We start from the raw sequence: 26,187 nt of genomic DNA on the forward strand, positions 1-26,187 counted from the left end.
TATTTTTGTTTAATTTTAATATTTTTTTCTTCATAAATATTTTACGACAACCAAAAAATAAGAAACTATTTTTCAAAAAATATTTTACAACCAAACAAAAAGAACCTTAAAGGAAATGATAAATGCTAATCTCAAAAGTAAAGTTTCATGCTAGAGTTCAAAAAGGTGCCTCCATGGGCAAAAGAAAAAGAAGAGGGCCAGAGGTGTAGAAGATAATGCAAAAGAAAGTTTAGGAGGTGTTTACCTTATTATGTGACCTTTTGGAGTATCTTCTTAAAGATTAAATTGAGAAAGAAAGTTCCAAAGCTTTGTTCCTAAACTTGTATTTTTCAGCAGTTTATTTAAGGCTTCTGTATAAGACCTTTCCAAGATAATGAATTTCTGAAATTTTAAGTGGAGATAGCCCTTGAAGTCAGCTTTCTATCAATATAAGGATTATTTTCATGAGATCTTTGTGCAAAGAGTTATGGTTGTTTAACTGATGGTAGGCTTTTGTATGTGACCTTTTGGAGTATCTTCTTAAAGAAAATTGAGAAAGAAAGTTCCAAAGCTTTGTTCCTAAACTTGTATTTTTCAGCAGTTTATTTAAGGCTTCTGTATAAGACCTTTCCAAGATCATGAATTTCTGAAATTTTAAGTGGAGATAGCCCTTGAAGTCAGCTTTCTATCAATATAAGGATTATTTTCATGAGATCTTTGTGCAAAGAGTTATGGTTGTTTAACTGATGGTAGGTTCTTCAGATTTGTAGAACTGAAGCAGTAACTTTGAGGCTTGAGCAGCAGACCTTAACCAACCCAAAAAAATTTGAACTTTTAGGTGTATAAATCCTTGGAAATCATATTGCCAACCATATAAAAGGCAAAATTTTCTATGGTATGGATTGAGAGTTATGGCTATTTAAGTGAAGGTAGGTCATGTTGAAAACTTATGGGCAGATTTTAAGGTTATAAGGTGTGTTTGGTTGGACTCCTCCCTGCATAAGAAGAGAGAGAGAGAGAGAGAGAGAGAGAAAGAGACATAAGATGGTCAGAGTACTAAAACCCTTCACCTATCTTCCCCCTTAAAAAGATAACACTTTATGGACAATGCGCTTTATGAGTATCTAGATAGAGGGGTTTTAAAGAGAAATTCCCAAAATTTTTAGAGAGGGAAAGTCTGTTGGAGCTATATAATCATTTTAGAGGATTGTAGAGAGATAATACATACTTCCAAGAATGAGGGTTGAGAGTTATTTATAAACACTTGGAGGAGGTTCAATGTTATAAAAATGTCATTAATGACACGTGTTGATCAAGTCCGCATCCAAAATCAGGGAATACCAAAACAAATTGATATTTTAAATGAAAACATAATACAAAAGGATAAATAATAAATAAATAATACCGCTAAAAATGAAAACTAAATAATAAATAATTAATCTTCTAAATAAACCAAAATACAACTTGGGAATCTATATCATGAACCCCTAAAAAAATCCCATGACTAAAAATAAGAATAAATGTCTAAAACTGAATAATAAAGGCATAATGAAGAATCCTATGTTGACAACACCGGAAGAATGATGAAGAGTAGTCTCTGATCTGCACGAGTAACCTCTAATCCTGCTACTAACGATGACTTGAAAAATATAACAAAGGTGGGTCAAAACTCACGAACAAGTCCTTTCTACACCAACCTAAACAGAGATCTGATTAACGATACATCCCTAACTAACTCATGCAATATATATTCAATATGAGGTTTTTCTTTCCTGATTTCAAGCGTCCTACAAAAGGATCTCTTTTCCTATCCGCTTTAGTGATCCTCTCCTTTTCAGCCTAAGTCCTCAAGTCCCCGGCAAGCTTCCCCTACATGTTCATAGATGCTGCTCTCTGTAATTCACCCTTTACATAGTCGATAGATATATACACGCACACTAACGACTCTCACTGAATTAGAGGCAAACTCAACCAGATAGTGAATATCTCATGCAAAGCGCACACAAGGTGGTCACGAGTCCTCCATCTACTAAGGCACACACATCCCTATATCCAGCTGCTCATCTCAACCAGCAATATACACCTCAGTCCTAACCACTGGTCACGAGATCTCAAGCTCGTATTATGGCACACCTAATAATACATATTTATCTAGCGATATCCTAACAATGGCACAACCACGTAAAAACTACCGTAACCATATCCTGACAATGGCACGACCACATGAATATTGTAACCATATCCTAACAATGACACAATATAAATATCATAGCCATATCCTGACAATGGCATAAATAAAAGGATTCCAATTTACTAGTCAGACCACCTATATCGATACAAGAACCATATCCTATCCATGGTCCAACATACAATAGAGGTAGATCGCATATTAAATCAAACACAACAACCACAAAAATGATTAAGATCACATTATTAAACATTGCAATTAATATAACAAATTAACATTATTAAATCACATGAATAATTTATAAGTTATTAAAGCCCTTTCCATCAACCATGACAACCATAAACCCAACCATAAACCATTCTGATAATCTACAATTCCAACAATTAAGATGATTAAAATCATATCATATGTTAAACTTTTAAATTCCAATGTTTAAATCATTTAAAATTTAATTCACAACTTAATAGTTGAATAAATCCATATTAACATGCATGTTTAAACTTCATGCTATTTAATCCTTATACCACTATTCTGAGTCTTAATAATATGTTCGGGACTTTAATAAATTAGTTCGGGGCCAAACAAAACACTTTCGGGCCAAAATCATGCATCAGAGCTCGAGCACCCCATCACTGGGCTAGAGCATTGTTTCCCAGAAAATGGTGCTCGAGCTTTGTAAACAGTGCTCGAATGTTGTTTCATGGAAACAACTGGGGAGGTCTGTTTTAAGTCTGGAAATTCATCTTTTCGGGTCCTAAAGCATGTATTTATTTCCCAATTGATGTCCAATATTATTATAGAGCAAGTATACACAATTTAGTTCATTAAAACATATATTTGAATCATGATTTAGCAATTTCATACAAAGCATACATATATACACATATACATATACACACCTCTGTTTTAGTCCGATTATACTATTAGATTAATTCTTTCTAATCTAAGTCCCTAAAGTCATACTAAGGCTATATAGAACACAAGATCAAAGGGGAAGAGTAGATGAAAAACTTGCCTTAGGTTTTTGGATCAAAAACTAAACTCCTTCTTCTTTGTTTTTTTCTCTAACGTCAGCAAGCCAATTTCCTCTCCTTCTTCCTTCTTCTATGACCACCTCTCTTTCTTTCTCTATCTCTCTTAAAGCGCATTACTCCCTTCATGGGAGACATTTTCAGCAAGACTTGGTCTCCAACCTGAAGCTCTAAACTGCAAGTGTAACGGTCTGCATAACTATATGGTGATGTATCTAAAGCTTAAATAATAATTTTGTTATTTGCTTAAATGATTGAGTTCTGTGATATGTAACACATGAAAGGTTTTGACATGTTAATATGACAAAGTTAACATGAACCTAAACATAAATAACTCAAGTCATAAATATGAGAAAATGTAAAAGCAAATATTAATTAGTGTCTAATCTAATTAGTATCTCTAGCATTAATTAACAATAATGTCGGTGAATTATTATAAGAATAAGTTAGGGATAAAGTGAGTAAATATGCACTAGAAACTGTTATCCATGTTTATTGATAAACAAATCTATAGAACCTTGGAAAGGTAGATGAGGTGAAGTATTTAGTATATGGTATTTCAAGAGTTAGAAAACCATGATCAATATATCATAAATAAAATTTCAGGATTATCCCAATGTTGTGGAGGGATATTGTCCATAAATGAAATTTGTTACGAGTTACCTCATCAGATAAGAAATACTTATAAATATGGAGATTCTTAATCTTAAGAGATTTTGGATAGGACCAAAAGTCATTTATAATATTGGTTATAACAGTAGTGCATCTTGCTTCCTATGAGGAAAATATTTAATGGGATAATTAGAGGAGTTCATTATTCCGACTTAAGAGTTAAGTGTGCAAGCTTATAAGTCCTTAAGTGGAATAAAGCTAGTATCGGGACAATGACATAAATGCGATGCATAAGTAATGATATGCCTTAAAAAATTAATGATATACTAATCAATATATTTGATATGAAAGATTTAACATATGATATTCTCAATAGAGTAAGATTGAGATAATACCAATTATGATAACAAAAGTCTAACTAACTTTTATAGATGTAAATCTTAAATATAAATACTAGTCAAAGTATATCACTGGTTGAGATTGCAAGACATCTTAATAACTGTGATTAATTGCACACTATCAATCTAGGATATGATCATTGAAAAACAATAAATATGGTAGTTGAGATACACCCTAAATCAAATATTGCATAGATTGATGAATCTAACTAAATTAGAGATGTAACAGTGATGCAATCTGGATGTGGGATTTTAAAGAATTTAAATCCAAGAGCGAATATGTTTTTAATAGTAAAAGTGTAGTTGTATGTTCTTAATATAAGTCAAATAGAAAAGTCAATTGACTTCACTTAAATGACATTTCAAAGTAAGTCTAAACCTGTGCCACTAAAGAAAAGGATATTGCTAAAGTAATTTTAGGGCACAAATTATACAGTTGCTCTCAACTGGGGAAATCTCTACAGAGTATAATATTTCTATATATAACCCTATGGCCATATATAAGATTGAAGGTTGTATTAGAGAGCAATTGTACTACTTATCGAAGGGAAATGGGGTTAAAGCCGAAAGCTAACGAGTCACCTTAATGGAAACCTAACCTAGCTAACTGAAAATCCCAAGATCTAGGTTCAAAGAGACAACAGAAGTTCTGAGTGACTCACCAGAAGCACTGGTAAGATATAAATCTTCAACCCATTTCTATGATAAGACAGTGCTACCTACATTGAGGATTAGGATAAGCTACGCTTTTAATGAGTCTTATACCTTGAAAATTCAAGTGGGGTATGGTAGGATACTCTTAATAAGAAATCACTTATATGAATGTGAGGTGCGGCCGCTTCTATTAGAACTGTAAAGGCTAAGTTTTTTAGAGCACTCATTGAATATCGGGAGTTGTTTAGATCCAAAATGAATACAATAATGAGAACTAACTCTGTGAGGAAGGGCATTGTGTGTTTGCTATTGTCTTAGTTTATATTAATGACTGAATAGTTCAAGAATCATGTTCATTAGTTAGCCAGTAAATTCGATATTACTACACTAGGGAAGGTTCAAGGCCAAAAAGCTACTTATCTTGATGCAGTAACTTTCTGACTATACTCTCTCTAATGTCTGGATAATCATCTGTTGCATTTAAGCAGCCAATTTCCATTCATGTGGGGGATTGTAGGAAACTAGTTTTGAAAACTAGTATTTCAAGTGTGAATGAAACTTACCTGCAACTAATTTATGGTTTGGGTGCCTATGTATATTACGTTAGCCTACAACGTGAATATCAATGCAACATAAATATCTTAGTGTTGCATGCAAAATCCTGTATATTGTATTCAATGTAACCTTTTTCGATCCTTTAACGTATCCTTAATGTTTAACGTGATTGAGAGAGTTAAATTATGTTCACACTTTTGAGTTTATTTATAAAGATTTTAGAACATTGGTGACTGTTAGCGAATAAACGCCTACGTGAATAGAATGTTTACGTTGGATTATAATAGGTGCCTACGTGAATAAAATGGTTGTGTTGGATTATAATAGATGCCTACGTGAATGTCGATGAAACATGAATATCTTACTATTGCATGCAAAATCCTGTATATTGTATTCAACGTAACCTCTTCAAATCCTTTAACGTATCCTTAATGTTTAACGTGATTGAGGATATATTAGGAAGTAAGGATAACGTGATAAAAAAGATTAAATTATGTTCACACTTGTGAGTTTGGCTATAAAGGTTTTAAAACATTGGTGATTGTTAGTGAATAAACTGGTGCCTACGTGAATATATAGAATGGTTGCATTGGATTATAATTGGTGCCTACGTGAATGGTTGTGTGGATTCAATCAGTAAGAAAAGTTGTAATTAAAGAGACACAACCACTCCCAAAAGCCACATCTATATCTATAAATACCCATAGGTTGTTATTTATAAAATTCTTCAATTCATTTTCTTCTCTCCCCCTCTCTAGACTTAAACCCAACTCAAGTATGTTCAAGCCATAAGTCAAGTGGTCCGAACCACTTAGACCTAAGAACAATATAAATGTGTCATATTAAAATTGGTCCAAGCCATTTGGTTCGGATTACACCCAATTCATTATTTATGTAGTATAGATGCATTTTTGAGTCAGATAGAGTATTACACGGAGGAGATTCGCCGTATCCACGAGTTTATGGTGCTGCTACTGATGGATGTAGACCATTGTATCCCGGAAGACAAGGGCCACAGAGTCTATCAGCACCATGCGGGGTATAAATTGTCTTAAGGATATAGTATCCAATACTAGCCTCGGTCCAAGTTCTTTATGTATTATTATTATTATTATTTTATTGTTTTAATTTGCATGTTTAATTAAATATTGAGTTGAATATTTAATTAATTATTTTTTAACATATTATTAATTATCTCATAGCCTATTAGTATAAGGTCTGTTATATCTTAAATGTCACATGAAGCATATATTTCCTAATAGAAAATATGATACCTTCTCGATGATGAGAGTAGTGAGACCGGTCTCACTTTTATGGGCTGGTCTGACTACGTTCAGTAAATTATCGAGAATAAAGGGACCAATCGCACGTTTTACGGATCGATCACATCTTGTTGGACTTTTTCGAAAAGCTCATTTCATAATGTTCATTAACTCATTTTTAATCGATTTATTCTATAATGATTCTAAACCTTTTAAATGGGATTTAAGGTTATGAAAATGATTTACTTGATTTATTTTGGGGTTGAAAACCTTTATTCTCACACTTATCTCCCCTCATAGACTCCATTTTTGTGACGACCCTGAATTTTTTAACCCAGTGCGTCCTGTGCTGACTCGAAGCTGATCCATAATGCGGAAGCAAAATGAAAACAAGTCCATAGGGATGTACATTATCCCTAAGACACAAGAATGGCCTTTTAAAGAGTTTCAAGGCTCAACTGAAACAAAACGAAGACAAGGGCGTCAAAACCCTACCGAAAGATGGACCAAGGGTAAAATGGTCATTTTACCCTAAGAGGAAGGAATTTAACTTCCAAAAAGTTAAATGAGGTCAAAAACATCCTTTGGTAACTTCATATGAAGTCCTAAGGCCAAAGGAAGTGAAATCGCAGAAGAACCTTATCCCGGTTCGAACTAAATCCGACACCCTCTCACTAAAATGAGGATATCTTGAGCTAAGAGAAGAATCTGAAACTAAAATTGGTACCATTGGAAAGCTTACTTCAATGCGGTCAATTTAGACTCAAGAACGGACCAATTCAGAGTTAAAACGAAGAAGTTACATCGGTTTGAAGTTGGATGACCAAAACTGAAATCTATAGAGGACTTGAACCGGTTCAACATTGGCAGTACGCCCAAGCTAAACCAAAATGACACCTTGAATTGGTTCAGCCCACCCTGAACCGGTTCAACTCACCCAGGTTGCAGAAAAACAGTATCAACAGTAAAAAATGCAAAAAAACGAGTTTGCAACGCAGTTTTTAAGACCGAGATGACATTTTTCGGAAAAATGTTGTGAAGAAACTCCCCCTAAAATCACATTTTCTATGTGACAAAGTTGAGAACGGAGTTTGTTTCCCAAAGGAAATCCCCAAAATGCCCTTAAACCGAATTTTTTAACAAAAAGGTGAAATAAGTTCATAGGAGGCTCAAAACACAAATGAATGGGTTTTTCATGAAAATGATCATGCACGCAAATGTAAATAGTGATTTTGAGCGTGCGGAAATGGTCCACGGCTCCCGAAAATGGTCGAGTCAAAATCCAACTCCCCAACGGCCAAAAAGGCGAAAAAGAACTTGAAATGAAAATTTTGAAATCTAAAATTAACAAATGACTTCAAATTACCATTTGGCCCTTGGCCACACTTCATACATGATTAATGAGATCTTATGAAAGAATGAAAATGAAATTACCACACCCGATGCTCCCATGGTGAAACAATAACTTATCATTTTTCAATATTCTCATATTATTTCATGAAGTCAAAATTTACATAGAATACAAAATATATGTCATTGGCCTCCGGCCTCATCTTATACATGTCAAATACATTGTAAAGGGTGTACTTAAGTACACATTACATAAATGGAATAAAAAATACACATTTTGACAATTAAGGCTACAAGTGGCATTTCAAGCCAACCTTTACAAGAATTGAAACCTTCAAATCTACAATCATCCAAGCTATGATGAACATCACGAACCAAGTCTTCATACCTGATCAAAACCCCCAGTAACTTCGGGGTGAGTAAACAAGTTTACTCGTAGAGAATGAGCATGCATAGACTCGATTTCTTTAAGATTTTTACATTAACTTGAAACAATTCAAAAGGGGCCATGCTACCTAACGTCTATGTCAAGATGAGACTCAGGGAGCATCCTAAGCTACTCATACAATTAAAATAAACAACGGCATACAAGTATACATGCTTAAGTATACTAAACGATGTTAAAACATGGTATATGACATATAGGCATACATTTCCAAGTATACTAAACCATATTAAGACAAGTCATGCAATGTCTAAGCATGCCTACACAAGTATACAATTAATATGGAAAGCTCATGAATCAAGTATACATACACAAGTATGCTAAACAAGATAAGTTGTACATGAAACAAGTATACATAGCACGAGTATACTAAATGAAACCTACGCACACGGAATAAGTATACTAGCTTAAGTACACTAAAAGAGGCTCGAATACACAAACAAGTACACTAGTCTAAGTATACTAAATGAGGTCAAAAATACACGAAGCAAGTATACAGTTCCAAGTATACTAAATGAGATCAAAATACACGAAGCAGGTATACAGTCTCAAGTATACTAAATGAGATCAAATTACACAAAACAAGTATACAGTCGCAAGTATACTAAATGAGATCCAAATACACAAGGCAAACACCAATTCACAAGCTATAAGTAATCTATAATTAGCTACTTAGAATTTAATGCAAAATCAAGAATGAAAAGACTAGGATCCTTGGCTACAGACCAATTAAGTTATTCCGGGTTACTAGCTCGCAAGGTACTACTTAATGCGCACGTGTATAAGTTATTCTGGGTAATTACAACCCACAAGGTACTACCTACTACGCACTTCATATGACTTAGGAATCTCATGAATCCGTACTAGGGCCAAACCCTAGCCATCACATAGACATGATCCTTACAAGCCTCCCAAAACCAATAAGTTCAAAACTTATACAAAATCAAATGCAAGTTACCACATTCCATGCACAAGTAAGGTTGAATCCACATAATTCATGTCCTAGAATTCAAGTCTAGATAGCATATAACATGTCAAGTCTCCAATATGCAATTTATACACAAAGCAAGAATATTTTACAACAATTGAGCCACATTACCATCCTAAGCCACAAGTACTAAATAAGCCTCAATTTAGTAACTAACTTCCAAGGTAAACAATTGTGATATTCTAACTAGCTATATACCTACACAAGATACATTTAAACAAGCTATTCAAGACAATGATATCACATATCATGCTAAGTCAAATTACCATCTTAAGAGGCCACAAGTACTAATTCTACCACAAGTTAGTAGCATGCTCACAAGGTAATTAAACACATTACATTTCAAGAGACTATCAACCTAACATGTAAAGTCTCTAGATTTTTAACCGATTCCAAATAACCTCAAATTAATATATGTTAAACAACATAGTATGCTCATTCATATATCAAATCAAAAGAGCAAAATGAGTAAGACATCATCATGTAGAATTTAATTAATTTAAAGTAATTATATCTCTAATTTTTAAAAGTTGCTCAAATGATCCCAAATAAATATATAACAAGGACTAAGTCATAGCCAAACCATATATCAAGTCAAAAATGGAAAAACAAGTAAGGTACAATTAACTAGAATTTAAATCAATTTAAATTCATTTAATCTCTAGATTTAGAAACTCATTCAAATGGCTCTAAATAATCATATAACAAAGATCAAGTCAAGGCCATGCCATATATCAAGTCTAAAGTGAGTTATATGCAAGTTATAATAAATCATTAATTTCTCAAATTAATATATTACATGCATACAACTTGTATTTCATACAAAAGCAAGTAAAACCACTTGGAAAGTAAATTATAACACCCCCTACCTCATTAGAGAAGAGTCTCTCTAGAATCCAAGGCAAATCAATACAGAATAGCAAACCTTTCAAGGGTTATGTAGAGGAGGATGAGGGGAATAAAAAGTGTTCCAAGCTTCATGGTCTAAGGTGAGTGGAATGGCCTCAAAAATCAAGGTCAAGGCTTAAGGCTTCAAGCTCCATCCATGGAGGCTATGGTTCTAATGAGGAAGAAAATGACATAATGTGAAAATGTGTGAGTGGAGGAAATAGAAATCCTCCACTCACTAGGTGATCCTACACCATGGTTAACACACACATCTATGGTCAATTACATAAAATCCCTTTTTAAAATCATAATCCCAAAGTGGCCCAAAAATAATTGCAAGACTTAATTGTGAGCCTACACTTGTCACAAATCCAAGGCTCCATCCTAGGCTTAATCTCAAGCCTACACTTGTCAACCATCCAAGCTAACAAGTGCACCAATCCTAGGCTAACAAGTGGGTGAATCTCCACCCTCCACATGTCATCATCCAAGACATCAAAGTGTTTCCACACAAATGTCAACAAGTGGACCAATGAGAGTGTGACACTTGTCAAACTTTTTCAGAAATTGCAAAAAGGTCCTTTTTGAAAATATCTTCCAAATTAAATTACAAAATGGTCCATAAGACAAAAAATAATTACTTTAAGTAATTACATAAGTAACCCCAAAAATAAAAAGTTTTCAAAGAAAGTGTGAATCCACACCCCTAAGGAAGAAAATGCACTAATGGTATGCATTTCTAGGAAAGTAAAAATACACATGGCATGTAATTTAAATATCATGGATGCATGCAAAATCGGAATCAAATCCGAACATGAAAAGTGAGGTTGTGCCAACAAAGTGACATACGGGGAAAAAGACGAAAAATGAATAGTGTCGAAAAATGAAAAATGTGGAAATGATTCGGTCCTCAAAGGAAGTTGTCAATCGAAAGGAAAAAGTCTCAGAAGCCATTTCTGAACACTCAAGATGACACTAAGTGATGAGAAACTGAACTCAGAAAAGAAATTTCAACGAAAAAAATTCATCCGTAAAATTTTGAGGAAAAAAGAAAGGAAAAAAATGACCGGGTCATTACAATTTTCAAATGTGAAGTAAAGTAACGTTTCACGTGATTTGTCATTTCCATTGTTTTACGGTGAGATGTATGGTCATTTAGTGATTGATTATCGGGATTCATTATTTACTAGGTGGTTGGGAATCTAGTTAATCGATCCCAAAGATTAATGGGTAGAGTTTTCCTTCTACATTGGGACTTGAGTTTCTGGTCTAGTTTCTTTTCATCTCAATCATGCAACGGGTCATTTGGATTCGAGGCGTGACACACCACTACCACTTCCATCACCTTCCACCATCGTCATTGCCACTCCATCTCCTTCCACCACCATCGCCACCTTCCACTATTACCGTTGCCGCCTTCCAACATCACCACCTGCACCATTGGAGTCTTCCACTTCCACCACTATTGTCCCCCGCCATCCACTGATTAAAGAAGAATATTATTTTTCTTAATTTAATTGATTTGTATATTTTGGACATTGTAGGTTTTAAATTGGTCCAACTAAAATACTATAATGGTTATTATCATTCCATTCCCACGTCATTTTATATTTGTAACAAAATAATAGAATGGTTATTTTCATTCTATTCCCACGTCATTTCATATGTACAAACTAAATAGTAGAATAAGAATGACCATTTCTATTTTCATTCTAAAGAAAATATATATATATATTTTTTACTAACTAGTCACTGGGTAATGCCCGAAAAATATTATTGCACAGTGTTTTGTAATTCATGAAGAAGTAGAGGGGCGAAGTATCAAAAGGATTCTCTCTACAAAGTCGCGCAAATGTGGGCCCGTGACGGTTTCGACCCGCAAGGCCCAACACCCAAACACACATACCATTTCTCGCATTGTTGTGCCTCCACGCACACTCTCTCTCTCACTCTCTCTCTGGTCATTTCTATCAAATCGTCTGAATCTCTGCCGTCTCACACAAACCCTAACCTCGAACACACCCGCACCTCAGAATGGCGTTGTCAGACTCTCGCCACTCTGTCATTCCAAACTTCCTTTACTCTTCTTCGTTATCATCCAAAAAACTCATCGATTTGGACAATTTGATGACTAATCGAAACACTACCTCGCCGTCCATTTCATCATCACCACCACCACCGAAGAGCAGCTTCGTGATTCCAGCTCCGAGCGAGACCGGTAAGGTCGCCATGTACTCTAAGGAATACTATGCGGCGTGTACGGTCGGTGGTATCTTAAGCTGTGGTCTCACTCACACGGCTGTCACCCCTCTTGATCTCGTCAAGTGCAACATGCAGGTCCTTTTCTTCTTGTTCTATTCTCTCTCTATCTATCTATCTCTCAATGTAAATATATATTTATATATAATTTATGTTTGTTCACACACATACAAATATATGTTGTGATCAGGCGTTTTATTTTATTTTTTATTTTTTTATTATAAAAAAAACTTAGATCTGTGGTGCTTCTTATTTTTATTACGACGTTATATATTGGTTCAGGATCTGATTTCTAGAGACATTTGCATGGTGTGAGATAAGATGCAATGTCTCTTGTAATTTGTATGTTTTAGTAATTTGATACCTAACTCTATGAATTTGTAATATTAAACAGGGTTCAATTCATGGGGAAAATGAGTCTAGAGCTGAATTATATATTATTACATCACTTTGTTTCATGTTCAATTCTGTTGCTGCAATCTTAACAGTAAACCCCATTTCCAGTATTCTTAATCAAACATGTTTACGGTTTGGCTTTGCAAAAATCTGGTTATATGCTTTCCAGGCTTTCATTTGGCCTATGTTATTTCTCAATATATATATGATTTGACAGATTTGAAGTTTGACCTCACTTATCAACTTTATGGTGGTTAATTACACTCATTGTCTCATTCACCATTATTGACTTTTTTTCTTCCTGTTAGAGGGCATCGTCTTAGTTTGATTTTTGTATTTAGCTCCGTGTTTTGTTTTCTGTGGAAATTGAATTTTCCCTAGCATTATGTATGCACACGTGCATATATACGCACGAATGTATGCTTAACTATATATATTTATACATATCTAAATCCATAATCATATATTTGTCAAGTGCAATATGTATGAGCGTCAATATATGACAGTGGAATTCCTCAACAATGGAGCCATTTGATTTACAAATTTGTGGTTATTTGTTCGTCATTGGAAAAATTGAAGTAACACTGCTCTTGTCAAAATTTTCAGATTGACCCTGCAAAGTACAAGAGCATTTCTTCTGGTTTTGGTGTTTTGCTCAAGGAGCAGGGATTTAAAGGCTTCTTCAGGGGATGGGTGCCAACCTTGATTGGTTATAGCGCACAGGGTGCTTGCAAGTTTGGATTCTATGAATTCTTCAAGAAGTACTACTCTGACATTGCTGGTCCAGAATATGCAGCAAAATACAAAACTTTGATTTACCTTGCTGGCTCTGCATCTGCTGAAGTAATTGCTGATGTTGCCCTCTGCCCCTTTGAAGCAGTGAAGGTTCGTGTCCAAACTCAGCCTGGGTTTGCCAGAGGTTTGTCAGATGGCCTTCCAAAGTTCGTCAAGTCTGAGGGCGTTCTTGGGTGGGATTCTCATACATAATTTACTTGATTTAAAAAAATATGGTATTGAATTCACTTGCTTTAATTTTCTTGAAAGTATCATTATATAACTTTATGATGATTATTACCTTTTTATAGGCTTTACAAAGGGATTGTTCCGCTTTGGGGACGACAGATTCCATGTAAGCTGACAGATCTACTTTGTTCCATGTTTTATCTAAGCTATGAAGTGTAGAGGGATGTACTCAGTCTATTACTTGTTTGTTGTTATTGATCTGCTCGGTGGTGGTTGTTTTCTTTCTAATCTAGTTTGGAGTCTTACCTTTAAGTACTTCTATTCCTTGTCTCTGGGAGTATGAAGAACAAGGGGAAGGGGGATTGGACACTCTTTCATAAAATTTATGAGCAATTACCTCAATGTCTATTACTCTTCTGTTATGATATGCACCTGAGTTGATTATGTCATTTTCCCTAAATATATTTAAATTAAACCTTTTTATAATTTTATTATTATTCTTCTCCGTATGCTAGCTATATTTTACATGCTGCTTCCTTCTACAGTTCAACTCTCCGTTTCCTGGTAACTAAATTTACTGATAAATGCTATAAAAATAGTGGTTTAAATGAATTTGAGGTAATTATGGATTCACAGGGTATAGTGGAAAGAATTCCATCTACCCACCAAAAGTAAATAGAATTTAAATAAAATTCTCGGCATGCAGCTGTTTTTCTAACACATATTTGGATTACTGCTGCTGTCTGTTCTATGTATGTGTTGCTCAATGGACTTCTGTCTCTGGTTTTAGTTAAAAGCTGATCAGGTTTCCAAATTTCAAATAATTTCATAAAAATGGTTAACTATAATTTGTTGTATTTGACAGGATTTCAACCTGCCTGAAGCTTGCTGAATATTTGTTTATATGTTTGAATCTCTTTATCACCTTTGTTTTGTGCTCACTGGAGCAGAGTATCATTTTTCCTCGAGAAGCCAATAATTTCTTCGTTCTTAGCCTTACCAGTTTATAGAACTTGGATTACATTTAGATTCTATTGGAAACCTATTGCAATTGTTTCCCTGCATCTTGATTTATTTGTTGCATTTTCCCACTGATAGTTAATAGATGGTTTTAAATTGTAGAGACGTGTTTTTAAAAAGAAAAATAGTGAAGTGATTAGAGTTTGAATTTGCACAAGTCTTCGAACCCTGATCTTCCCTTGGTCTTTACATTATCAAAGATTAGCATTTGAAGAAGCAAGATCTCCATGATTAACCGATTGATGTAATCTTATTATGTAATGTTATCCAATAACTAATTGGTGCATTGTGGTTTTTATAATTTTTTTTTATTTTAAATGTTGCATAAAGACAAAAATATAGTAGGATTCCATCAATTAGGTGCAATATATTTTTTTATTGTCTACTATTAACTTTTATGCATTGATATGTTTGTCAGAAGACGTGCACTTGATGAACATGATATGCAATGATGCCTTTTGATGATCAAAATGGGTATTTGCAGATACAATGATGAAGTTTGCGTCTTTTGAGACTATTGTGGAACTCCTTTACAAGTATGCCATCCCAACCCCAAAAGACCAGTGCAGCAAATCTTTGCAGCTTGGGGTCAGCTTTGCTGGTGGATACGTCGCTGGTGTATTCTGTGCTATTGTATCACATCCTGCTGATAACCTGGTCTCTTTTCTTAACAATGCCCAGGGGGCAACTGTTGGTGACGTGAGTTAAAGATACCAGACTCTAATGATTTGTAATTCCTTTCCTTTATGATCACCGACTTTGTTTAATGTCCTTTGGATGTTGCAGGCTGTCAAGAAGCTAGGTTTGTGGGGCTTGTTTACTCGTGGCCTTCCTCTTCGTATAGTCATGATTGGAACCCTTACTGGCGCGCAATGGGGTATTTACGATGCGTTCAAAGTTTTTGTTGGACTGTAAGTTTCTTTCTATATTTCCACTATTCTTTACTATATGCTCATATATATATATGTATGTATTTATGGGGATACTTATCGTCTAATTTTAATGAGGCCTTCTTGCGCCTTTTAGGCCAACTACTGGTGGTGTTGCTCCTCCTGCTGCTGATGTGCCTGCAAAGAGTTAGGACCAATGTTTAACGAATGCTTCTCTCTTGCAAGACTTTGAGACGGAGGCTCCTCTTTTGACGAATCAATAATATTAGGATTGCAGATACGGGCTGGGTAGTAATTGATGGTGGTAGGAATCATACTATATTCAAGACATTTGTATTAGTTTGTGTTCCTATTTTGGCGGTTATATCTGATTTTGCAGGGGATGGTTTTAACTTCATCCTCCATATCAAATATGAAATTGAAGTTGATGGGGATGATATTGGTTCATGGTTTCCCCACCTGGTGGAATTTACATTTCATTGGGATTAGGTTATTTTGTAGTCTGCCTTGGACCTTAAATGTTAACAGTTTGTTTCTATGCCACCTATGAGTTCAGGGTCTACTTTGATTTGCTTTTTAATTACTTTTGTTCACAGTTTCTTGAGCATTGTAATTATAATGGTTGCTCCAAGTGTTGTAATGATTTCTTCAATTGACCCAGGAGTATCAAGGGGGGGTTTGTTAAGCTAAGCATCCATAGGCCTGAAATAGGACAAAGTCTCTGTTCGATTCCGGTCACCTCATCTTCCCTTCCCTCCAAGTGGTGTTCTATATCTTGGTACAGCCACTGGCTAACCAAAGTTCGTTCAAATTAGTCATGTTTATTAATGCTGCGTGTATGTTGTGTTTAGTTGTGCCACATAACTTCATAAGTTCATTGAATTCTTCTGTCGGGGAGAAAAAAAATTCTCTATTTTTGTTACTAAAAGAAGGATTTTTAAGGCCATCTTCGGTTTGATTATTTTGTTTTTACCTCCATTCTTGCTCCCTAGTTCTTGGTTTGAAGTTCAACATATATATGTATATTTTTCTTTCTTTCTGGGTAATTGTAAGAACCACTTAAGCAATTCTTTTGCCGAAAAGAAAAGTATCTTTTTTCAACGGTTCATTTTACACTCAACTCAAATAATACACTTCAATGGGCTCTCAAAAAACTTTTCATATTTTGAGATTGTCAAAAGTATTGTTATATATAGTAGCTTTTAAAATTTTTTGAGAAGTATCTTTTCTTACATTGTTGTTTCTCAAAATATAGGTAGATAAAAATAATACACTCCAAATAACATTTTGTATGAAATGCACCATTAGAGCAGAATTGTTAAAATATAGCTTTTTGATACTGTAATTCCTCTTAAAATATAGATTTGACATGAAAAAATAGCATTTTGCATCGGAGATGCTCTTACTTTCGTGAAGTTCAATAATTGACAACTTTTAAGGCTAATCGAATTATAATTGGAAATCCGTAAACTATCAAGAATGTGAAAAATAACTCTTTGGACTATCTCGGGTTGCTAATCAAACCAAGGATCCAAATAAGCCCCTCGATCATTAGACCACATTTTTTAGTGCTCAGAGGGTCAAAATTATCAAAATGCCCCCTCTTATTAATCTATACAAAAGTTGTAAAATATTAGAAAAGTACAATACCCATAATACCCTTCAGGGGCCTTCTTGCAACTAACTAATAGTTCAGAATTTTTTTTACAAATTTACCTAATAATAATAATAATAACTTATAATATTAGTAGTAATAATAATAATTTAAAAATAACAAAAATAAATTGATAGAGACGACAACGGCGAGGCCCTTGAGGGCGAAGCGGCGGTAGACGGCATCGTAGACCTTGATGTTGACGTTAAGCTAACTAGGTGAATCTGCCACCGTGGAAGAAGACAATTTACGGGGAGGAGGTCGCGAGACGATGGTGGTTTGGTGGGAAGGAAGACAACGAACTAGAGATTGCCCTTCCGAACCACGTCAACACTTCGGACCACGATTTCCTCATCGAGGGCTGCGACGCCTCTGTCCTCGTCTCCTCCACTCCTTTCAACAAGGCTGAGTATGACGCCAACGTCAACCTGTCCCTCCCAAGCGGCGCCTCTGACATCGTCGTCCATGCCAAGACCGCCCTTAAGCTCGCTTGCCCTGCTGTCATCTCCTGTGCCTGCCTCGTTGTCGTCTCCTACGCCAACATCCTCACTGGTGTTGGTGGTGGTGTTGTGCTTGTGTGTATAATATATATATAATTTGTAAATTTACAAAAATATTAGGGATTTTTTAGTCTTTAATCTACTTCTTTAGGCTAAAGAGTTGTTTTGATAAAATCAAAGGATATTTAAGTTATTTTACATGGTATCATAACTGTTTAAGTAATGCTTGGGATGTAAGAAAAACAGAGCAAAAGTTTGTAACGTGAGTGATAATTATTTTTAAAAGATGTTTGAAGGTAAAATATGGCCAAACTCGAGGGAATGTTAGTGAAATTAATCATAACAACAACAACAACAACAACAACAACAATAATAATAATAATAATAGTACTAGTAGTGGTAGTAGAAATAATTTAAATTTTAAAATAATAATAAAATAAATTGCTTGATTAGTTGTTTAATAGATCCATATACGTATAAATAATTTTTGCAAGTTCATAAATTCTTGATTTTGAGAGGGGGGGAGAAGCACAAGAAGAAAAGATGAAGGACTTTTGGTCCGTTTGGTTTCAAAACGGTGTAGTGTAGGTAAGTAAACTCTTGTCTTATATTAACGAATAAGGATCCTATTTTTGGGACATTTCTTCTTCTCTCACCAAAATTAATATTAAGAAACGTCATTTGCACATTTCCATTTTCCAGGACTAAAATTTTCTCTCCTCTTTTTAGTGACTTTAATACCCGTCTTCTTCAACTTGTACTAAATGTAATATATACACACGTATATAAATAAAAGAATAAAATGATTAATTATGAAAATAAAATAAATAAATAAATAATGAATGAGAAAAAAATATGTCAGAAATACGAAGAAAAAAAAAACAAGGAAGATAAAAGTTAAAATAAGAATATAAAAAGTTTAAAAAATTCTGGACAAAAAAAAAAACGTGAAGAGCTGAGAGAGAGAGAGAAAAAAAGAAGAAGAAGAAGCTAGAGGTAAGATAAAGATAAAAATCTTTTGACTCTATTAAATCTCTATTGGTTAGGGTCTAATAGTTAATACAAATAAAAATTTTAAGGAGATTATAAGGAAATTTTTTTTTTTTGGGTCTTTCTATTGGGCAAAGTTGAATAATGAGAAGGAAATAACATTTGAATAAAACTACATTCTTTCAACATGTCAACTGATTAAAAAGAAAGACAAGGAAAGAATGTAAGATGTATGATTAGTTTGAGTTTGTAGCCTAACCATTCCGAGTCATTACGCCCTTAGGAGTGTCTTACACTTAACGCCCTAAGACCATCTGGTTTGGGAGTTATTCGCTCAACGCTTGTTATATGGGATGGTTAGATACCTCAAGGAACTTAGACATTGCACATGATCATGCATAATAAAAAAAAAAATAAATAAATAAATCAATACAAAATTTGTTAACCTTGGATTATGATTTCAAAAGATTAATTAAGGATGTAGAAGACATTGTATGAGTCATAAAAGGGTTAAAAATGCATTCTAAAGAGAATATTGAATTTCGGTTCACTTCTAAGGAATTTGAGATGAAATTCTATTATAAATAAGATGTTGAGGATCATGTACGTGGACTAATTTGTTGATGCATGAATGCTGGGAATTGAATATTGTTTTGAGATGTCATTGTATGCATACTTGTTGTAGTCTTCATGATATAGTTTTTCCCCCAAAGTCACATATTTCAATGTTTACTAGAATGAACCTTGTTGCTTAATGTTTGTGGGTATCATTTCTAGTAAACCCTCACGAGACTTCACTCGTCCTCTAGGGATACCTAGGGGTTTAAAAGGCTTGTTGCATATGCTAAATGCAATCGTCACTCCCACGGAAGAGAAAAAATGTGAATAGTTTATGGTGTGTTTCATTTTTGTTTTGCTAAGGGACTAGCAAAATATAAGTTTGGGGGAGTGATAAGCACCGAATATTGTATATTCAAGCGCCCTTAATTGTATTAGTTAAGTCCATTATTTAGTCTTTGTATATAGATTATCTTCATTTTTATGTTTTTGTCTATTTTCAGGTGTACTCTCCAAAAAAAAATAAAAAGAAAACTGTAAGAGCTTTTGAAGATCAAATGCACTCCGGGTGTCAACATCTAGGGCTAGTCAAGAAAAGAGGTTCTAATGTATCTATGGAAACTCTCAGCAACACATTAGGATGAAGAAGGACTCAATAGTCCAAGCTGAAGAAATGCAAAACAAGTTACATTTGGGCCATGCACTTAACCTCGCGTTCGAACGCCAAACCTTGCGTCCGGACGCTAGCCTACGGGGCCCAACTTTGATTTAGTTAAAGTTTGTTCCTCTTTTCTAGGAAATTTGAATTTCAACGGGTTAGGGTTGTTAGGCAGCCTATTTTGAGATTAAGAGGGGGCAAAAGGCTTGTATTAGCTATCATTATTATATTTTGAAAAATATATTGGAGAGTGAGGAAAGTGTAGTTTGTTTGCCAGGAAAAAAAACAAAAAAAGTATCTGTTTTGACTCGGGACTTCTTGTTGTCAAGCCTTAGGGTGTGTTTGGATAGTATTAGTTATGAGAAAAAAGAAAAGAAAAGAAAAGAAAGGATAGTTTAGTGAGAAAAGAAAAGAAATAATAGTAATAATTTATATTTGTATTTGGATAGGCAGGGGAGAAAAGAAAAGAAATGATAGTTATTCTTGTTTGCATAAGATAGAGTAGAGAAAAGAAAAGAAAGGATAATAGACAAATTACTTTTTTACCCTTTCATAACCATGGGATTTGAATGGAATAATAAATTTGTGTATTGATTTGTGGAGGCTAATTTTGGTATTATCAAAATACCACTAAAATCACTATCCTTTCTCTCCCTATCTTCTCAAAATTGAGGAGAAAGCAAATGAAAGATAGAGAGGGATAGCTATCCCTCCCTTTCTCTCCTTATCCCTCCTTATCCCTCCACTTAACTTACCCAAACACACACTTACACTATCCTCTCTTTTCTTTTCTCCCCTTATCCCTCCAAATCAATCTTACCAAACACACCCTTAAGGATGTTACGGGCCTTAATTACCGCTAACAGCCCTACTTCACCATCAATATATACAACGCAGAGGGTAAGTATTCGTCCTTGATTAAGGGAAAAGATCACCTCCACTTTTTAAGAAGCTTGGAAAGAAGTGCCCAGACAGGAGCAGAATCATATAGGTAAACTGAAGCAAGCATTTATATTTCACTCACAATTATACATACATATATCAGAAAACCCTAAAAAGTTTCTTCTGCTAATAAGATGGAGAAACAAGAAGAGGTAGAAGAAGGGTTTTCAGTACTTCCGCAAGAGATGATCTTCCAGATACTCAAAGAGCTTCCCGTGAAAAGTTTGCTGAGATTGAGGTGTGTTTCCAAGCTCTGGTGCTCTATCATTGACGATCCCTTTTTCGTTCATTCCCACCATATTCGCTCCTACAGTCGCCCTGGTGCTATCAACATCATCATCTTCTGTCATGGTTTCAATAAACTATACTCTCCAAACCCGGTACTATACTCTGCAGACCCGGAGGGACACGAACTCCATCACATTCTAAATTTGGAGGCCAGAATGATATATAGTCCGCATCAGCTGGTTAACGGCTTGGTTCGTATCGAAGACTGGATATGGAATCCTAGCACACGAGAATGCATAGACATTCCTCCCATTAGCGTTACCGTGACTTTACAATACAGGCGGCGGTTGAAATTATATCCAGAATACTTCTTAGGGTATGATCCTTCCACTATGAAATACAAAGTCCTTGGCAGATGCCATATTACTACTAAAAGAGGCTACCGAAGAGGCTATCGGGTGGATGGGCCAATTGAGTACAAGATTTTGACGCTTGGCAGCAACTCATGGAGAGATATTGTTGATGATTCTATCCCGCAACAATTGAATGTGAATGAATTCGAATGTGATGCTAGCACTTGTTACATTGACGGTGTTATATATTGTCTAAATTCTCTACATAGGTATCCCAATGAAAGTTCTGGGGATGAACAGGATGAAAATATTATATTGGCTTTTGAAGTGGGACCCAAGAAGTTTCGAGCCATGTCTCTTCCTTCTGGCAATAAATATGGCTCTTCATTACTACAAGTTGGAGAAAATTTGGCTGTAATGGATAAGAAGTTGACGACAATTTGGATTTTAGAAGATTACGAAAAACAACTATGGAACAAAGAAAGTCTCGTAATTATGTATGAGGGGATGCCACTAATAGATGATGATGGGGCGATGAAGCTACCAATTGGTACCATCCATACAGGTGAGATTTTACTCTTGTTATTTGCAACTAAATCTGCAGAAACACCAAAATTATTTTATTATGACTTGGAAAGTAAGAAAGTGAGGATGGTAAATTTATTGGAAGAAGATCATCCATTCTCATGTATCAAACATGTGGAGAGCATATTTCGATTGACAAGGTGTAAAACCCTAAAATTTCGTACATTATTTTTATTATTTAGTATTTAGTATTTTAATGTGATAGTAGAGATAATAGAGTTTTTCTTTTAAAATTTAAATCTTAAAATAAGAGTCCTAGGTTATCTCAAATGCAGTTATATTTATCCTTTATATTTTCACGTTGTATCAGTTCTACGAGGATTTATTTTAAAAAAATAATAATAATATTAGCACGATACAGCATGATAGGACGGAGACCTAAAGAGAGTGATCTGACGTCGTGTCTTTCTGCAGTAGCCGAGAGAAGGAACGATAATCTGGAATTCGCGTAGGAAGGAAGAATTAATTAATATCCCAGGCAAGTTAATCTTGCATTGTAGTTCTATATATATTCGTAACTTCTTAAAAGATGTATATTTTAGCATATTTTAATATGTTGTTGCAAGTTACTGATTAAGAATACAATATATATTGGTTGCATGAGTAGTTGTATTTAATCAAGTAATCTTAAGAGTCTTTACATTTCTTACGAAAAATGTATATTGGTTGAATATGAAATTTAGTTTATTTCATTGTTATAATTTATAGTAATAATAATGATTTATATATGAATGTATCTATATTTACATGTTTGAGAATGACTGCATGTATGTAATTTGTAGAGTTACTTTGGTTATAATTAAGATGCGTGAACCTTTAAGTATATTTGTATTTGAGTATATAAAATTTCATATAATCTTAACTGTAAGTTCTGATTAATGACAAATCTGATCTAATGTAAATATATATATATATATATATAGATGTATGTGCGCGTGTTTATGTGTGGACTGTTTGAAGTAAAGTAGTCTTCACGTGGTAGATATATATTTATAGGAAGGAAATTCTTGTAGAGTTTCAGTCAAAGAGGGATTTATGTGGGTACGTTGGTATATGGCAGTGGTGTAGTCATTAGTACTGGGTCTTGGAGATCATTATTTTGGGATTAAAAAATTATGGTGTTTAGACTAGTTTCATAAACTAATTCTCATGTGTATGTTAATAAATTAAGCAATAAATAATCCATGATTGTGGGATGACCTGTATTTAACAAAGTGGATTTGGACTTGGTTATGCATGGTTGGAAACACAACTTAGAAGTTGCTGGTTGAGCTCCTGGAAAGAATAATTTAAACTGGTGGAAGACTCATTTTGGGTGTTTTGATTTCACCCGCATTGGGCCATTGGATGGTGTATGGGGCGTGTTTGGACTAGGGTGTGAGCAGTTGGCCAACGAGTTAGGCTGTGTGGTCCATTAGTTAAGATCTAAATGTTAGACCATTTCTTTGTCCATCAGAAATTATTCATTTATTTATTTTTATTTAATAATTTAAACTGATTTAGAATTAGAAATAAATTAGGGAAATATATTATTAATGTTCCAAAAATTATAATATTTTTCACAATATTATTTTTATCATATGTGAACTGTTTGAAAAAGTATTATTTTTTTCAATACAAAGACAGGGAGTACGGAAAAACTATTAAGCAATAGATTTTGAAATTTTGCAGGGTCATGTATCTAAGGATAGGCTATGTCTAGAAATTTTGTACTCCCACTAGTTGGGTCTTTAGGGTTCTGTTTTAAATTAAAAGTGTGTTTGGTTGTATTACTTATTAATTTATATTATTAATTAATAATGTCTCTCATAATTCATCATAATTAATAATGATGAGTTTGGATTAGTCGGAGGGCATTCAGGGATTGACCCTATGATGACTCCTGGGTATGGTCAGGGACCTACCTATTTGGGAGTGCACTACCCTTTTGTTATGGCCACGGGTCTAATGAGCCCTTATTGTGTGGACGTGATCAGGGATCATCTGGGGAGTAGACGTACAATCCAGCCACACGTGTGTTTTTGGTAGTCAGGGACTATACGATTCACACCATTTTATTGGACGGGAGCCCGGGGCTCATGTGAGATATGCCGATTTATTAAAAATAAAAGATGGTTATTTATTAAGTTTATAATTAACTGGGTTATACATATTTGAATAATGAACTTATTTGAGTTGCTTATATATACAGGAATACAAGGTAAGGTAAATTTGCTGAACGATGATTATGTTTAGCATTTATTGCTGAGCTTGTGAGCTCACCCCATTATCACATTTCAGGTACACGTTGAGTAGGATCGTGATGAGATTACATGATGGTGATGGATTTTGGCTTGTTTGTCGTATTCTTTGGTTTAGTTCAATTTTCGCATTGTAATAAGAATGACGATATTTTTTTTGAGAGTTAGTTCATTTTGTCTAATTATCATGGATTATTTTTGACAAGGTTGTTTGATATTATGGTTGTATCGATTTAATAAATTAGAGGGTGGTTTACATCTACTTCTTTATTTAATTATTTTTATTGTAAGGTTGTGGTTGTGTAAAGAAAGTCATGCCAAATCTTAATACGAGACAAGAGTTCATGTATTTAGGATTTTGGGGCGTGACACAAGGATCGAAGGGGGAGAACATATTTCGATTGATTATAGAGATTGAAGAGATTGAAGGGGGAGATGGCATATTTTGATTGAAGAGGGAGATTGAACCCCTGACCTCCCTTTGAAAACTTGGGGCCGGTACCACGGACCTTCTCTTTGGAAAGCTGGGTCACCTACTCTTTGGAAAGTTGGGACCCCTGATGGTGAAAGAGGCTTTATGTTGCAAATGAAAAAACGCCAAGATAATAGGTTTTTGTTAAACTCAAGTATAGCGGGACATAAGTAGAGTTCAGCATCTTATACATCTATATTTTTATATGTATACGTGTTCCTATACCATGCATTTTAAAGTAGTCATCGATCAAATTCTGATCCACAAAATAAAAATAATAATAATTAATTAGCAACTTTTTCGGAAAGAACAAATAATTGATGCATCATTTTCAATGCTTCACTTGTGGTGAGATATTGCAAATTTGTGCAATGGCTTGGGTCCAAGCTAATTAGGCTATGTTGATATTAAAATAATAGTTTTTGTTATCAACATTTGATCATTTTTGTATTTTCCATTTGGATAGTTTTGGTGATTTGAAAACAGAGTATGTTGGAGTTTAAGGTTGTGGTTCAGTTTAATTCAAAGGTAATTTTTCTTTCTACTACGCCAATTGTTTGTTACAAGTTTTGAAAATTACAATAAACCTTCTGTCGTGTAAAATCAGAGGAGTGGAAATAAATATGCTTCTTTGGTATGTTCCTTGATATGATTGGTTAGAAAGAAACAAGACAGACAGACAATATGGCCGGAGCTCCCCCTCCCGACTAGAGAATGCTAAATTGGAGTTGAGTAGAATGGTTAGCGCTATGTGCGAATCAAGCCCAGATAACAATTTTTTATAGGAGTGACAAATTACGATACGGCAACACGAACACGATACAACACGATACGATTTAAAAGAGTTTGGGTTTGGTATAAATGAATTTGGGTCATAAAAGGGTCGACTTAACCCGTTTATTTAACCTTGTCGACTTAGGGTTTTAGAGTTGAGAGGTTTAACCCGTCTAACCCGTTTATGACCCATTTAACTCATCATGTTATAATCATGAATATGATATATGTAATATGTTACTTGTTTAAATCTAATTATTATGGATAGTTAAGTCATTTCAACATAAACTTTGTCTATGTCTTATGATTTTTCTTTTTATTTTAAATATTTGGGTTAATTATGACAATTTTTTTT

General features: G+C 34.4%; 2 protein-coding genes across 2 annotated transcripts; both read left to right on the plus strand.

Annotated features, from left to right (window-relative positions):
- The first annotated feature begins 12,254 nt into the window (after nucleotides 1–12,254).
- LOC132284154 (mitochondrial phosphate carrier protein 3, mitochondrial-like) lies at nucleotides 12,255–16,458 on the plus strand. Its single transcript, XM_059786229.1, has 6 exons — nucleotides 12,255–12,687; nucleotides 13,612–13,973; nucleotides 14,091–14,134; nucleotides 15,473–15,687; nucleotides 15,775–15,899; nucleotides 16,015–16,458. The coding sequence occupies exons 1-6, from the start codon at nucleotides 12,385–12,387 to the stop codon at nucleotides 16,067–16,069; spliced, it is 1,104 nt and encodes a 367-aa protein (XP_059642212.1). The 5' UTR covers nucleotides 12,255–12,384; the 3' UTR covers nucleotides 16,070–16,458.
- A 4,856-nt stretch (nucleotides 16,459–21,314) lies between these two features.
- LOC132280952 (putative F-box protein At4g38870) lies at nucleotides 21,315–24,340 on the plus strand. The gene is made up of 2 exons (XM_059782699.1): nucleotides 21,315–22,326; nucleotides 24,243–24,340. Exons 1-2 carry the CDS (start codon nucleotides 21,315–21,317, stop codon nucleotides 24,338–24,340), a joined length of 1,110 nt encoding a protein of 369 aa, XP_059638682.1.
- The last annotated feature ends 1,847 nt before the right edge of the window (nucleotides 24,341–26,187 follow it).

The sequence above is a fragment of the Cornus florida genome, unplaced genomic scaffold (assembly GCF_030987335.1).
Source record: "Cornus florida cultivar Cherokee Brave unplaced genomic scaffold, ASM3098733v1 CherokeeBrave_3.0.0_Hap2_Chr11, whole genome shotgun sequence".
In the NCBI taxonomy this organism is placed as follows: Eukaryota; Viridiplantae; Streptophyta; class Magnoliopsida; order Cornales; family Cornaceae; genus Cornus; species Cornus florida.

Excerpts from the sequence above, each read along its gene's own strand:
- LOC132284154 (XM_059786229.1), top strand. The coding sequence starts at position 12,385 with ATGGCGTTGTCAGACTCTCGCCACTCTGTCATTCCAAACTTCCTTTAC. Across the intron at positions 12,688-13,611 it reads TCGTCAAGTGCAACATGCAG|ATTGACCCTGCAAAGTACAA; the intron begins GTCCTTTTCTTC and ends CAAAATTTTCAG. Across the intron at positions 15,688-15,774 it reads AGGGGGCAACTGTTGGTGAC|GCTGTCAAGAAGCTAGGTTT; the intron begins GTGAGTTAAAGA and ends TGGATGTTGCAG.
- LOC132280952 (XM_059782699.1), top strand. The coding sequence starts at position 21,315 with ATGGAGAAACAAGAAGAGGTAGAAGAAGGGTTTTCAGTACTTCCGCAA. Across the intron at positions 22,327-24,242 it reads AATTGGTACCATCCATACAG|GGACCTACCTATTTGGGAGT; the intron begins GTGAGATTTTAC and ends GGGTATGGTCAG.